General features: G+C 39.6%; 1 protein-coding gene and 1 long non-coding RNA gene across 4 annotated transcripts; both read right to left on the minus strand.

The window, feature by feature from the left end:
- Positions 1-9181: 9181 nt before the first annotated feature.
- LOC9646459 (root phototropism protein 3) lies at positions 9182-13630 on the minus strand. Of its 3 annotated transcripts, XM_024675274.1 has the most exons (10): positions 13607-13630; positions 13467-13534; positions 13376-13414; positions 12804-13306; positions 12631-12700; positions 11215-12507; positions 10963-11132; positions 9931-10912; positions 9609-9861; positions 9182-9541 (listed from the first exon to the last, which is right to left on the minus strand). In XM_024675274.1, exons 4-8 carry the CDS (start codon positions 13022-13024, stop codon positions 10675-10677), a joined length of 1992 nt encoding a protein of 663 aa, XP_024531042.1. In that variant the 5' UTR covers positions 13025-13306; positions 13376-13414; positions 13467-13534; positions 13607-13630; the 3' UTR covers positions 9182-9541; positions 9609-9861; positions 9931-10674. The 3 variants fall into 3 exon arrangements, with proteins under 3 accessions (XP_024531042.1, XP_024531040.1, XP_024531041.1); XM_024675272.1 differs by having other exon boundaries at positions 9931-11132; XM_024675273.1 differs by having other exon boundaries at positions 9925-11132.
- Positions 13631-13748: 118 nt separating this feature from the next.
- On the minus strand, positions 13749-14656 carry LOC9632154. The gene is made up of 5 exons (XR_002992404.1): positions 14503-14656; positions 14050-14445; positions 13947-14001; positions 13837-13890; positions 13749-13787 (listed from the first exon to the last, which is right to left on the minus strand). It is a non-coding gene; the product is annotated as an uncharacterized LOC9632154 (long non-coding RNA).
- Positions 14657-15282: the final 626 nt, after the last annotated feature.

Below are 15282 nucleotides of genomic sequence, written 5' to 3' on the forward strand. Positions count from 1 at the left end.
TCAAATGTTAGAGTAACACTTGCAAAGATGATCTTTATGAGTAAGACATAAATACAAGAAGTTGTATTCTAGCGAGTTGGCATATCAAAAGTAGTCATGAGGTTCAGACTTTACGGGTTATCAAATTAACAAAGTTTAAAAGATAAATGACTCAAGTGAAGTTAAGGAATAGTCTTAAAGGATTGGTGGAAACATTTGGATTAAGGTGTATTGTACCCTATGAAGGATAGGGAGGATCATGAGATCCAAGTATGGGTATCTCATTAATGCTAGAATGTGCTATATTAAAGTCATGGGAAAGGTGTTTTCGGAAAAAAATAACTTTGGCACAGAGTTATATATGAACACTATAAAGCAATGCTAACTAGTAGTTGGTATAAAAAATGACTAGTTTGATTTTGATAAGACCTAGACACAAGTGGAAAGTGTTATTAAAATAGGATTAAAAAGCCAATAGGGTGAAGACCCCAAATGTCCCAAAGGATAATTTCATGAGAACCCCTTGTTAAAGGAACCCTAATGAAAACAATACCTTAGATATGGTAGAATTCAAGTCTTGGTAAAAGTGTAGAAGTATCAGCAATGAGTTGTAAAATATAATACTTATAAAGCAATTAAACAAAGGTTGAAAATGATTTGCTGGAATAGTGGGAGTTAACTTCTAGAGACTTCTTGGTTAGATAAAAAAAGAGGTTAAATACATTCTTTAAGGGATAGTATGCTTATGTTGCGATATAGTGAGTTTGTATCAATAAGAAACATTCATTGTTGGGAAATTCTATCACGAAAACATATAATCATTTTAAAAACACCAAAGAAGTGACGTTTGGGTATTAAAGGGGCATTAGATAAGACCCAAAAGATGAAGTCTCTAAAGAAGAATGGATATAAACTACTATCTAATATCCAAGGTTGACAAAGACAAGATAAGTTTAACTATCCAAAGTGGATCAAACTAAAAGGATTTTTGCATGGCTAGCAATGAGTATAAAGAAGCTTATGTATAGCAACATTAATCTTGATGTGTGGGATTATATAGTAAACATATCCAAATTAAAGAACCACTCCCTAAATCATTAAGTAAATTCATCCTTAAAAATACTTGCTAATGCATGGTTGAAAGGGCAAAGCTACCCTTCTAGTTAGGAAGAGAATAATTAAAGGGAACATATAAAGCCAAAATCAAGTAGTAAAGGGATAGAATTGAACCATAAAAATCAAAGAGTATAACCAAGGGTAATTATATAAGTTGGGAGTGGAAAATCAAGTGGTGCTCGAAAGTGTTGCTATTGGCAACTATAATGCCATAAAGACTCTAAAGTATAAAATTGTTAATGTTAGACTATATGGCAATTAAAAGACATGTAAAAAGAAAGGTATTAGCAAAATAAAGAACAGAGTCCTTTTGAGGTTCTCAAAGACAATTTTAGGTATGTTAATACTTAGAATGATAAATATAAATGTTTTATAAAAATGAGTGAAATCAAATTGGTATAGCGAAAACATGGTATTGAAGCTTGCCATGAGATGAGGTTATCAAAATTGGGGAAGTAATTCTCAAGTGTTCAAAAAGATGGCTTTGAACAAAAGTTAATGGTTGAGGACTTACATGCTTATGCATTAAACCATATTACGCTGGTCGGGTGACTTGCTAAGCGAGATTAACAAGTCAGGGGAGCAAAGACTTTAGTTAAAGGTATTGACTCCAAAAGGGATGGCCTATGGGGCTAAATATGCATGATCATAGACTTGTTAAATGAGAGGACTTGGCAGTTTGAAGAAACTAAATTCCTAAACTATGATCTGTAGTGCGCATTAAGTATAAATTGGTGCACTGGCGTAAAGAGTCACGCCAAAACATTCTTAGTGATACTATTTATAGATGTATATACGAAGGTTGGGTTTGAGTCGTAACTCTCTAATGCTTGGGTTTGAGTCCCAACTCACTAAGGGCATGGTGATGGTTTGAAATATGAAGACACTCATTTTTCAGTGGTTATAAACTCTCAATAAGGAGATTGGTTTGAGCACACTACCAAGTGGGGGATGCCTTGAAGTCGTGATGCACAGTTAAATTGTTTAGTGTGAAAGCTTGGCATATCTAACTTGAATAACTTTGGTGCAAGTGGCATCAAGGACATAGATGAAATAGAGACACCCAATCTCAATTGAAATGGACCCTTAGCCAAAAAGGTTGGCTTGGGTGCATTGCCAAGTGTGGGGGATGCCCTTAAGGTCATGGTTAACAACTTAAAAGTTTAGAAAACGTAATATTGATTAGCAAATCTATTAAAGTGTTAAGATGAGATCACTAAGTGATTTTATGGTTAAACAAGGATAAAACCCTTGTGACATTAAGGAATAAGGTTCCTAGTTCAAATTATTGATTTAAACTATTGGTAATAATATAACTTGGTCAAGATGACCAAGTGGAAAGGACACATAAGAGAAATGAGTTATAGCAATACAATAGTGTTGTGAGTCCAAGAAAATAGTCTCTAAAGAAAGACTTATACATGGGTCGCAAAATTGGCCCGTGGATAGAGCCCACAACAGATAATGCTGGAAAGAATTACTAAGGGTGAACACCTTTTGGACTTAGTGAAACAAAGCTTTTACTACGAAACCAAAAAGATATCACGAATATGGAAGTAGTGATCCTAAATTGTTTAGTACAATAATCAAAGGATAGGAGTAAAAGACTAATCACCAAGAATGGGTTATGGAAATTATTAAAAGGAATCTAAATAACAAAGTTATGTCAAGAACACTCATGTGTTGGATGCTAACAAATTATGGAAAATGAAATATGTTTTTGAAAATAAATTCTCAAATGCTCGAATTTGGCAAACGTGAAAGCTCCAAAAGATGGAGTGGCAAAATAGCCAAATGATAAAGCCATGAATAACATTAGCATGAATTATGGATAAGTGGAATTTAGTGCCAAGGGTGGCACGAAATAAAAGTATTAGTGTGACCAACACGTGGTGGGTGATGATATAACCACTAAGGAGTCCAAGGCTAAAGTCAATATGGATGGACAAATGGGGTAACTTGGTGGTGGAGCCACGTGGTGGGTTTGGTGGGCAGTCGTGTCACTGCAATTCAAAAAAACAGGAGGGTGCTTTCAGTTTAGACATGAAGAGCATTCAATGCAAACGCTGCCTTTCCCAAAAAATTATAAAATAAAGATTTAAAAGCAACGTTCTGTTTGATCGTTGGTGAGTACCTAAGTTGTCAAATCCTTGCTTAGAATCTGGGAATTTATTTTGATGACATGAGCAAAATTCAGAGCTCAATCTTCCCAAGACTTTTCCAAATGCCAGAGTGAGGTGATCATTGGATACACAAAGCAATTTTACTAGTACTATAGGTTACGGTAGAAATTAAGAACCGAGGTTTTTTCTGTTTATTCCCACAAGTTCCTCATTTCTTGCCCTTTGTTCGCAACGCTCCAAACAAGGAGTGATTTTTGGAGGGAAGTTTGCAACTTCAAGCTAACCAGACAAGAACTATCTCATATGGTCACTTTGTCTTAACGAATATTCCTAGTTATATTTTAGGAACAAAATTTTATACTTTAATTCTTTTATAATCCTGGTCTACTTAGAATTATATACCTCAATCTTATTTCATGCTTCTACACCATACCCAAAAGTATATATGGTTTTTAGAAAAACTAAAGGTGAAAAGAATATATCACGAATATCCAAGTATATCCTATACCTCAATCTAATGATTGATTTTCTTATTAGTTATTTAGATAACCACCTAATAAACACCAAAAACCATTCCGGTGATTAAGTGGTTATTCCATTTTTCCCTGAAAATGGCAGGTAGGCAGTACATTTCTCCATTATACATGTCAGGTTTTAATTTGTATACCTAAGAAAGTTCAAAATGCAAATATTCCCAGAAAACTCTATGCCTATGATAATATAAAATTTATTCTAATTATATAATATAAAATATACAACTTGTTTATAATGCTAAATGTATAGCTTGTACTAATTAATATCTTTTTTTTATTTGTGCAACTTCTTTTGTTCATATTATTAAGGACAGAATGTAAATATTCTTGATAGTTCTTAGGGTAATCATTCAAAAGTTACATGATAGTTTTAAGAAGAATCATTTATATTAATTATGTAATTACTTTTGTATTTAAAGACAATTAGGTTACTTTATAGTATATTATCTATTCTCATTTTATTTCTTACTTATGGCTAGAAAAAATGTTCTATATATTATGATTTTACTTTTTCTTTTTATATTAACTTTTATTTTTATAGCTAAAAGTGCACCACTTAAAACATGTGGTGAACATTGTGAAACAGATGATGAATGCAAGGATCAAATTGCATGTGTTGATAAAATTTGCCAAGATGATCCAGATATGAATACTAATCTTTGTCCAAATATAGGTAAGAAAATTTCACCACCTCCATTTGATACTTTATCTCCTCCTGATGAGGATTTAACTCCTCCCAATTTTAAATAAATGTAATGCTAAAAACCTTACCAAATAAAATAAAATAAAGTAAAAATTATGTTATTCAAGTTAGTGTATTGATTGGTGCAATTTTGTTATGCATGTTGCTTTAGATGATTTATATCAAATAACTTTTAAGAAAGCCATGGTGTTTTGAAATGTTGTCCCAAAGTCTTAGACTATAGAAAAGGAGAGTAGTAACCAAGGATGCAATTATATAGCAAGGAAGTCCCAAAGGTTAATGGGATGTAATGGTTGGGCCTTTAGGCCCTAACCCAATGGTAGTGTTGGCAAACATAACTAGGGACAAAAAGAGATTTGGTGGGGACTGAAAAAGAGATGTTGGGGAAAGTTGTTCCCCATGTCTTTGGGCATTCTAAGGATACTAAAGAGTAATTTTAAAATGACCACTCATAAACGAATGATTTAGTCTTTGAAAGATGGGACTATGGCACAGATGATCTAAAATTACCAATAAGACAGGGTAAATGGACATAGTTTTAGTATAACATGTTGATATATTGGTAGTACCTTTAGGGTGTCAATCATAAGATTGAATACGTGAAGCATTTGGACCAAATGCAAAGTTAAGTGGCATAGATGCCATCCATGGGGCTAATAAGTCCTTAAGTCTAGAATAAGACTTATAAAGGTTGTAAATGAAACTCTCCCAAGTATATGTGTGTGTGTGTGTGTGTGTGTGTATATATATATGTATATACCTTATACCATCCTCAATAGAAAAGATGATGATGATAGGTCAAGTGGAATATTTATATCTTCTACTGGACAACTATAAATTACTACAAAAACTTAAAGTTCTTACAAAATCACTTATATAATTGTTAAGAACCATGAGAAAAACAAAACCCAAAGTCATTGTATAAATATCAATCGATAACAAAATCCCAATAAATCAATTGCAACTCTGTGTGCTACTACCAAAAACTTAAACCATCCTTGAAGCCATAAACTTTACAATTCAAAAGCCATTATAATCCACAAAACACTCTTGTAGCAAATAATATATCATGTCTTTAAGGTTGCATGTTAGCTTTCTTTTGAGACTATTATTAACTCAGACTCAAATTTATCATTAGAACTGACCTTTATATATTTTCTTTTGTTAAATTCTAAAACTTATGTTAACTTAAAATTCACAATCTTTATCCTTCCTTATATAAGAGGTTGGATTCAGTCCATTTGTTTTCCACATGCTCTTTATCCCTTTATCTAGGGAAAAATGTTTTTGAAACTTCAATTCTATTTAAATTCACAACATTTATCCTTTCCTTACTCCATTATCACATCCATTTGGCCTCATTATATTGAGGTTTAATGTCCTATTTGGACTAATTATGCTCATTGTCAATTTATAATCTATATCATTCATATTTGCTTCACTAACATATCCAGTCATCCTCACTCCAACATTAGCATTGAACTCTTATTCATCCCCTTTACCCCCTTCTCTGAAGAAAAAAAAATGTTTGAAACATCAAAGTAAATAGGAGAAAGCAATAAAAAATGAGCAAAAAACATTGTGGAAAAAATAGAAGTGGATAAGGAAGCATCAAAAGAGGATTTTTTAGTAGCTATTAAAGCAAAAATAAGAAAGTGCAAAAAAACATGTGTTAAAAGCTTAAATAACAAAGGACCTCTTATTATAAAATACTCAAAAAATTTGTATAATAGAGAATATTTTTTATAAAATACTTTGATCATCACTAAATAAATAAAAAACTTATACCACTCAACCTCTTCCATATAAACTCAACACTTTAAATAAGAAACCAATAAAATAAGTCCATACCCTCAAAAGAATATAAAAACTCTTTAGTAATGATGGTAAAACAAAGATTTTCAATGACACTCACCACCTAGGAAAACATACTCTACCTAAAACTTTGATAAAAATGACTCGACCCTTAGAAAAGGGGAACACTCAAAATCAAATTCTAAAGAAATGATCAAAAACTCTATAAAAGAAATAAATATAAGATTTTTAGCTACATATACACTCTTAAGAAAAGGATAAAGAACATTTAACTCAACATTGGATTGAGAATAAGAATTATCAAATGGTAAATTAAAGGATTTACACCTACTTTGCAAAATTTCTAATTCATCTTTAAAGTTATCTTTAATATCACAATCATACTCCACATTAGTGAGAGTTGGTAGGACACCAAGAGTAGAAAAAGTCATATAATCATGTCTTATAGAAATTCAATACGGCAATACACAAAGAATTGGAGTAACCAATATAATTATGTTGCATAGCACTAAAAGCTTGATCCATCTACAACTTAAAGCTTTGACCTTCAGGAAGAAATTATAATACCCCTTTTGTCCACCAATATGAGTATTTAGTATATTAATTAGGGCTTAAACAGAATAAATATTATTATAATTCCTAATACACACACACACACACAGATATATATATCTGTGTGTGTGTGTGTGTGTATGTGTGTGTGAACCTTATAATTTATTATTAATAATAATAAAATAAAAATAAATGTAATATATTTTATTTATTATGTAGGTGTTTTAGTTTTAATAGTTAAGTAAAGAGTGCTGAGTTTTTTCCCATAAATTCTAAATTATAATATAATACCATTATTAAAATTCAATATAAAATGTTAAAATAATTTTCCAAAAACATTTATAAAAAATATATATAATTCACAAATTTAAATTAATTTTAAGATGGATATTGTAGAAAACTCTACTCTTGAAGACTAAAAATGAATTAGAATGTAATGCTATAGGGTCTTTTGTCAACTTCAGGACCATTTATGCTCAAGCTCTGTAACATAGCTTTTGATCCTTCATTTAGTAAAATGGACTTGTTCTCAAAAAAATATGTGTAACTTTTAAATCATTGAACCTATCTATGAATGTTCCTTTTTTACACCAAGCTCATGATCCTTCATTTACTAAACTGGACTTGTTCTCAAAAAACATGATTGAGCCTATCTGGATATTCCTTTTTAACACCAAGCTCTTGATCTTTCATTTACTAAAATGTCAAAAAACATGTATAACTTTTAAATCATTGAGCCTATCTATGAATGTTCCTTTTTAACACCAAGCTGTTTCAAGACTTTATGTTGGACCCACTTCACCTTTTTTAGAGTATGCAAAGTTCACAAGGAATATCCTGGAGCATCATTCGTTAATTTACTTGCAAAGACTAGAACATATTTTAGGAAACAACAGGCCAGAATCTGTTATTTTAAAACTAAGAACTACTGATTGTAAGAAAAAAATAATTTTGAGTTAAAATAGTAAGTACATCACCAGAAAAAAAATATTGTAAAATTATGCAATACAAAAATTAGAAAACTCAGTTAAAAAGAAAAGTGCTTGTCAAGAACCATAGCATTCCTCTTAGCCACACTTGATTGATTATAGAGTTTTAGATCACTCTTGATTTGCTCATAGATTGTTAAACAAGTGTGATTCCTTGTAGGGACGGTGGGATCTTGCTGGACTTTTAGCACTACTGCTTTCTCAAGACTGGAAAGCTTGTTAGCTGGAGCAAGGAGCAACTGATTGATTGTGATTACAGGGTGCCTCTCACACTTGAGTTGAATACGCATTGAGCATATCCATATTTCCAGGATGGCTGCTGTGAAGGTGGCGCAATACTACCCGCCTACGAGTGCGTCAAAACCAGGGGTCTGGAATCTGAGGAAGTCTACCCTTGTGAAGAACTAGGCTACGTTTCAGACCTTGTGAACCCGTTCGTGGTCGGTGTGATTTCCGCCCAAGCAAGGTGGCCGCCACCATTGCAAACTACTCAACAGTGTCCGAGGACGAGGACCAAATCGCTGCCAATCTGGTGAAGAACGTCGAGTGAGTATCTTTTGTTCTCTGGAAAAAATCTGACATTGGGTGGTTTTTGCAGTCGCACTTAAAGGACAGTTTCTATTCACTTACAAGGTGCGCATTTGCCCTGGGGAGATGGACCATGCAGTGCTGCTTGTTGGCTATGGCACCGAGGATGGTGTGCCCTATTGGACCCTGAAGAATTCTTGGGCCGATAAGTTTGGTGAAGATGGGTATTTCCGGCTGTGTCGAGGTTTTGGTGCTTGTGACATGAAAGTTACTACTATCTCTGCCTATTCTATGTGAAAAGATCGAGTTCCTTAAGTCGATTAATAAGTTTTACAATCCATATTCAAGTCCACGATGAAGATCACAACTGCGCCATGCTCCCTCCAATCGAAGCTGGGACCCGGTTTACAACCCGCTAGTACCTTTTACGGAATCCCATGAACCCTAAGAGTTCTTCTGGGGTGAGGTCCTGATTCCATGAATGGCAGTGGGATCCTAGTGCTGGAGTCTCTTGGCGCGTGCCAGATTCGCTTCAAACACCTTGAGCCGGTGCACGTACTCCTCGCGTTGCCAAACTTGTGCATGAAGTGTTTGAGGTGGCCTTCCACATCCTCCACTTCTACGTCGTCTATAACCTGTCGAATTCCACCGAGATCCAATCTACTTGTTGACGAGCAATAAATCACGCTCGCTAGCAAGACCAAGATGATCACCAGAGCCTTTGCCATCTTTCTACTTAGGGCTAGAAATCCTTTACGATAGATGGTATTATATACTTCAAATAAGAGATCCCTTTTTACCGTAAATTTAAAATAATTTTTCTTTCTATAAAATTATTGACAACAAAAAAAGAAAAGGAATCTAGCCGGAATCTCTAGAGACATGGTAAAGACTCGTCTCCATGGAGGACGCTCGTTCTATATGCGAGATGGGCACTAGCTCTTATAACATGACCGGCAGCAAAGCTCGAGGAGAAGGCTATCCAGCTTGAGAATTTCTCAAGCTTCTCCTCGACTAGAGTTGAGGAAGGCGCAGTGGCCATCGGTTGTGGATGGAAGCTCAACGTTCTCGACTTGAGGAGATGGAGCTTACGCATGGTTTCACGACTTGAGCTTGTTGACAGGCAACGCGATGGACTTCATCCCTCTCCATACACTCGTCCGGAAGTTAAACGTCGCGTTATGCTCGAGGAATTCATTTGCTCTGTAGAAAGCAGGAAGACATTGATCCTATCTTACCAAAAACAAAACGAGAAACTCAAGGGACTTACCAGCGTACGATCAAAGTCCTGAGCACCTGGCGGCCGTGTACGTAACGACGATGAATACGGGAAAGGAAGATCTCATCGCAGGCATCGTAGTTCTGTTACCTTTCCCTTGGCCATAAAAGCTTCCACCGTATCACAATTAATACTGGCGGATCATCCTCAATGCATGATGCTGCCACCACCTGTCGGTTCCTTTTCAAGACTTTGAAGCCTTGGATTGTAATTTGGAGCCTTGGACCGCACCACCAGGTATCACCTAATCACCAACACGAGCGTCCAATTAATCGAAAAGCCAGTGCTCTAAAGAGTTATAACTTACGCTCACCAAAAGTCCACCTTTCCGAGTTTGAATTGAACCAAGAAACGCTTTATCGCTTTGCTCGAGTCGAGCGATGGCTGCTGCTGCTGCTGGCTGGCGACGGTGGTGCTGGCAGACGACGAGTAATTGTTGATAAATTCCTGGCGAGCGACACCTTCCTTTATCTTCCTCCTGTCCTGGAAACCAAGCAACCATATCTCATTCTCTCTCCCGATTCCTGTTCTTACTGTTCTGACTCGTCTCTTCGTCTGATTACCATCGCTATCGTGTCACTGTAATGGCGGTCTCGGTTGATCGTCTTTCCCTCCAAAACGAAAAACCAGGCCCCTCTCAATCAATCTGTTGCCAGTCCTATGTTCGTGCTGAGACATCGCATTCAGTCGCTTCAGCCATGTCTCCGTTCCCCCCAACTCTCCATTTTTTAATTCACTGAGAGTCACTGATTCACTGCCCTGTCGAAGTAAACTTCCTTCCCGACCTCTGCTCAGGCTGGCTGATGTATACCCCGGCCACCATAACACAACCCAACCGTCCCCGATGAAAATATACCACTACAAATCATTGGTCGGCTTGTCGAAGCAGTGTCCTCTTCTAGCTGCTTGCAAACTCCAGCTCCGTTTCTACGGGGTGTAGAAGGAGCGTCCTAAGCTAAAACTACTTCGCTGGAACGAAAGCAAAATGAAAGGAAAAAAGCAACTCGAAAGTTACCTCCAACGTCTTGATTTGAAAATGTCCGGAGTTGATGGCCCGTCATCTCTCGAACTGTAGTGAAAGAAACGGGGACTGGCAAGCGTCGAGCCCAACCTTTTCAGCCCACAGCCCCACGAAGACGACGACGCGGAGCTGCGCTTGCTTGGCTTGAGCAGTTTCTGCAGGTCCTGCTTGATGTGGTTGTAGCCAGTCCGGAGCTCTAAGAATTGCTCCTTGATCTTTTCGATGTCTTTCTTCAGGGACCTGATGTCTTGGGACGCTGTTTCCCACGTAGCTTCTGAGTAGGGGGGAGTGACTTGCGTACCACCACCACCGAAAGAGCCATACCCGTATATGTTCTTTAGCTTGAGGTGTTCACTGAAGAGTACCTGAACCACTGTCCTGAGAGGAAGACGTTCGTTCTGGGAGGCATGCAAGCGAGCCTCGGAAGATAGCCTTTGACAGTCCATAATCCTGCATAGCCTCTTACGATCCTGTTCGGTCGCTGTCGGATGTGCCTGTAGATAATAAAAAAAACAAAGGGAAAGCAATAAGATTGTATCTTCCAGCAAAATGCCAAACCGAGCAGCTTTTACGAACCTTGAGGTACATGTCGATAGCTCTATACAGTCCGTCGTGACAGGCTCGTGAGTAAACTGGTAAAGCGTCGGCGAGAGCTTGGAACTTGGTCAGTGGCAGCTGAGGATCGTGTGCAACTTCCGCTAGGTAGCTGTCCAGCAGCTTGGCAACCTTCATCTTGCTCCCGGACGAATGCTCGTTGAGAACCGAGATGGAGGAGCTCTTGTTGTCGAAACTTAACTTTGCCTTGTCTACGCTCGACGGAGTTTCGGCATCAGGGCTCCGATCCGGACTGGTTTCCTCCTCGTGTGCAAGAAAGTATTCCACTAGCCTTTGAACGAGGCCGACATCATACCGTGTGTCGGAAACATGGGGAGCGGAAGGAATGAGCAAGTCACCCAGTGTCGCTTGCTCGAGCTGTATGGCGATCCTCTTCTCCAGCTCAACTTTGCAAGGACCACTCGCGTTTAGCATGCTAGCTATACGGAGCATCTGGAGTAAAAAACCGCAGCTGACCGAGTTCTTCTGTCCGGGAAGTAGGCCGACCATACTCTCCACTACCAGCTTACTCCTGGCTTGCAGCCAGGTAAAATCCTCCTTGGTCACTATGGCTGGAGAACTTGTAGCAACCGCACGGCCTGTTTTGCTGGACTCGTGGCATCCGTTGGATAGAGTCGGGATCCACTTGAGAGCGTAGCACATTATCACAGCTCCGACAAGCTCCGACTTCATTCCTTTGGCCTTGATCGCCGTGAGAACTTTAGTGAAGTGGTCGATGCACAGCATACAGACGTCCTCGAACCACCAGTCCTGCGGAACCTGCTTCAGTGCCAAATTGCGCCCGTCTTTCGCAATATAGCTCGAAGGACTGACGAAGTTTTTCTTGCCGCCAGTGATCGTCGGCCAATTGTTGAGCCCCTTTGGATCGGTGCATGCCTTCCAGGCAATCGACTCGCTGCACCGTCTCACAATCTGCAAGTCCTCTGCCCATGGATGGAGTTTCTCGCAACTCAGCAGCACCGTGAGCGTGTCTTTCCACGAAGCAAGAACTACCAGTGCCAGAAACGCCTCAGTCTTCGCAATGAGATTGCCTTCTTCGAGCTCTTCTACCATCTCGAGATACTCCGCCGCACAACGCAATGCTGCAACGTTGGAAGCGTTAAGGTCGATTGGCATGCCATAGCAGAATCTGGCTGCCAATTCAAATGCTTCGGGGCCGCCGGGGACTCCTACGAGTTTAATCTCGTCAGTCTCGGTATCACGAGACTCAAACACAAGCCGGTTGAGTCTACCACTCCTTGAAAGTAGAGGAAACTGCAAGCGAGCGAGCAGCAAAGTATTTAGTTTCAATAGCAGCAACTCTTAAATTCTCGCCGGTGGGAGATTCAAAAGGCGAGTAGGAAAAAGGAACGTTACTGGCGTATCAACGAGACGAACCTTGTGAAGATGAAACTTGAGATCATCGACCTCCACAACCAAATCGCTCTGAAGCTCTGTCGCCACGAACCTGAAGCGACATTTGTGAGCTCGAGGGGATGGGAAAAAGACCACGAAGGAGAAGAGCTCACTCGCTCGGAAAGGAATGAGAGAGGAAGAACAAAAGAAATTACCACGCTTGGCCTTTCCTCTGGAAGCTGTTGTGACCAGCAGGAACCGCAGCTTCTTCATCCAGTTTCAGACGGCTCATGCTGAGATACTTGTTGCTCTTCTCATCAGTGACATTTTCAGCATTGCTCGGCACCCTGTTGCACGCTCGGCCGCTGATCCGAGCATTGTACACTCCTATCCTCTGCTGTTGCTGTTGCCTTGGAACATTTTCCCTTCTCTTCATGCTTTTTTGAGATCCAACGGAACCAGCCCAGCGCAACAGCACAAAATGGTCTCCCTCTTTCTGCTCAGCACGCTACAAGCCTTAAACTTCGGAGCAAGGCGTCTATCCACGTGAGCTGTGACGTGCCACTACACGTGTGATGCCCTGCTGGCAATGGTACGACCACCACCACCTAAAAGCACCTATGAAACCGAACCCACCGCCGCTTTGTGGTGAAAGATCTCTTGACAAAAAACGTTGTGCCGTTTGAAGGCGTTCACGAAGCTGGAAAATGAGTTCCACCTACGGCAAAAGATGAAGAGGTAATCCAATTGTCTTGACTTCCAAAAAAGAATTGTCTTTAACTCGTACCTCGGTTAACTTTGGATCTTGAATTCCTGGAGCGAAGACCTGAAAGCGTCCGCAAGCTTAGGAATAAAACAAAGCAAAGATCCCAAATAACCTGCTTTGTAAACATCTGTTGACTCTTTACAGAACGCATTAGACCCAATGCTTGTCCAGAAAGTTATTCTTGAGATCGTTGTTTGACATGGCAACAAAAATGCGGCCTTTAGCTGTGAATTACCAAAAAAACGAGCATACCTGGGACTAGAGTAACTACAAAAATTATTAAGGATCATATTAGAAGATCGTAATGGTTGCTACCACTGAAGAGTAACCTCACTGGCTTTCTACCCTTGCGCTCTTTGCTCGATTTGCTGAACTCGCTTCCATATTCCGCGATTGGAATGTAGCCTGTGCCCCAGCGAGCTCCCTGCTTGAGCTGAAAGAAAAGAAACATTACTCCAGTTGTTTGCAACCATATTTGCTACCTCGGATTCGGGAATGTATACTGTAATTGGTTGTCCAAGCATCCGTGACAAAACCTGAAGCCAGCCTTGCCATGAGCTTGCCTGACCAAACACAAGCTTAGCAACTTTACCAGAAGTTCCGAGTCGCCTCCCCAAAAATCTTGTCTCACTATTCTCTGGCAGTATCTGGCAGTTCCAGTTGGAGCAAGGATGTTGTTTGTTTTCGATCAGTACCTTTTAAGAGACTCGTCCACCGTCACTGAGATAAGAGCGTCTTCATGCTGTCGACGTTCTTGCTCACTTGTACAGAGTGCCTCTCGCACAGCCATTTTCAGTTGATCTGCGAGAAACGAGCTTTTGAAGGAGAGAAGAAAATTACAAAGTGCTCTTACCAGCCTCTTCCTTCTCCTCTTTACCGCTCATTCGGACTCCCTTGTTTGCAGCGAGACCTTGCGCCTACTCAAACAAAGAGAACAAATAAAACAGAAAAAGAGAGGTAGCGGTAGACACATACAAAGAAAAAGAACGAGAAAGAAATCACTTACCAAAGCTCTAAACATGCATCGTCCATCGCCAGCGATTCGAAACACCGTATAATGCTCGACCTTCTTCGCGGCTGGAGGAGCCTGCCTGTGGGATAAGTGAGTGTTTTACTGGAAATCGATCCAATGCGGCCGAAATATTCACCTCGTTGCTGAATCCGACCCGATCCTAGCAAAAAAGAGCGATCTAGGCTTGAAAAGAGGGCGCTGGATCGCCACGGCGGGGAATGGAGGGCTCAATTGCACTCCGCTTCCACTTTCAACGATCTCAAACCAGGCGCCGGGCTCCAGCGCTTTCCCTGAATCCGATCGATTGGATCGATCGAAGCGAAAGCGAGACGAAAGAATGCATACCTGACGAAGCTCTCTCCTCCGCCATAAACCCTAGCTAAATTTTCCCTTCTGTTAGGGTTCTTCGTTTTAAGGCCGGGATAGTGTTTGCTCAAGGAGAGGTGGTGGAAGAAGAATCTCAAGCACAGAATGCTCAGCAGTGAAGTGTGCTCCTTGCGATGCAAGGCGCACAGTTTTCCAGCATCAGCAAGTCTTTTCCAGAGATCACGCTCGAGATGACAGCCTGTGGGTTTGATGGAGAAAATCACCAACGAAGTCCTTTCGTCGCTCTTCGAGGCTCAAGCTTGCTTCAAAACACGAGTCGATCTAGACGACCATCTCTCGAATCTATACCGAGTGATTCCAACTCAAGCGTGTTGATCAGTGACATGTTATGAGAAGTGCTGGGATCCTCTAACCGAGAAGTTCGTGTATGCGTCAATCCCTGGAACACAAGAACAGAGAAAAGGCTTAAGAACTCGGGTAAAACCTTCCAACTTTGTGTGCTTTCCATTGTCAAGGAGCAGAAGCTCTGAGATTTCTAATGCTTTGTCATGTTTCAGAGGTGGAGAACGGATTTCATATCGTACGCACT

Source organism: Selaginella moellendorffii, unplaced genomic scaffold (assembly GCF_000143415.4).
Source record: "Selaginella moellendorffii unplaced genomic scaffold, v1.0 SELMOscaffold_14, whole genome shotgun sequence".
Classification (NCBI taxonomy): domain Eukaryota; kingdom Viridiplantae; phylum Streptophyta; class Lycopodiopsida; order Selaginellales; family Selaginellaceae; genus Selaginella; species Selaginella moellendorffii.

Excerpts from the sequence above, each read along its gene's own strand:
- LOC9646459 (XM_024675272.1), bottom strand. The coding sequence starts at position 13,024 with ATGAAGAGAAGGGAAAATGTTCCAAGGCAACAGCAACAGCAGAGGATA. Across the intron at positions 12,701-12,803 it reads CAGAGGAAAGGCCAAGCGTG|GTTCGTGGCGACAGAGCTTC; the intron begins GTAATTTCTTTT and ends ATGTCGCTTCAG. Across the intron at positions 12,508-12,630 it reads TCAAGTTTCATCTTCACAAG|TTTCCTCTACTTTCAAGGAG; the intron begins GTTCGTCTCGTT and ends GCTCGCTTGCAG.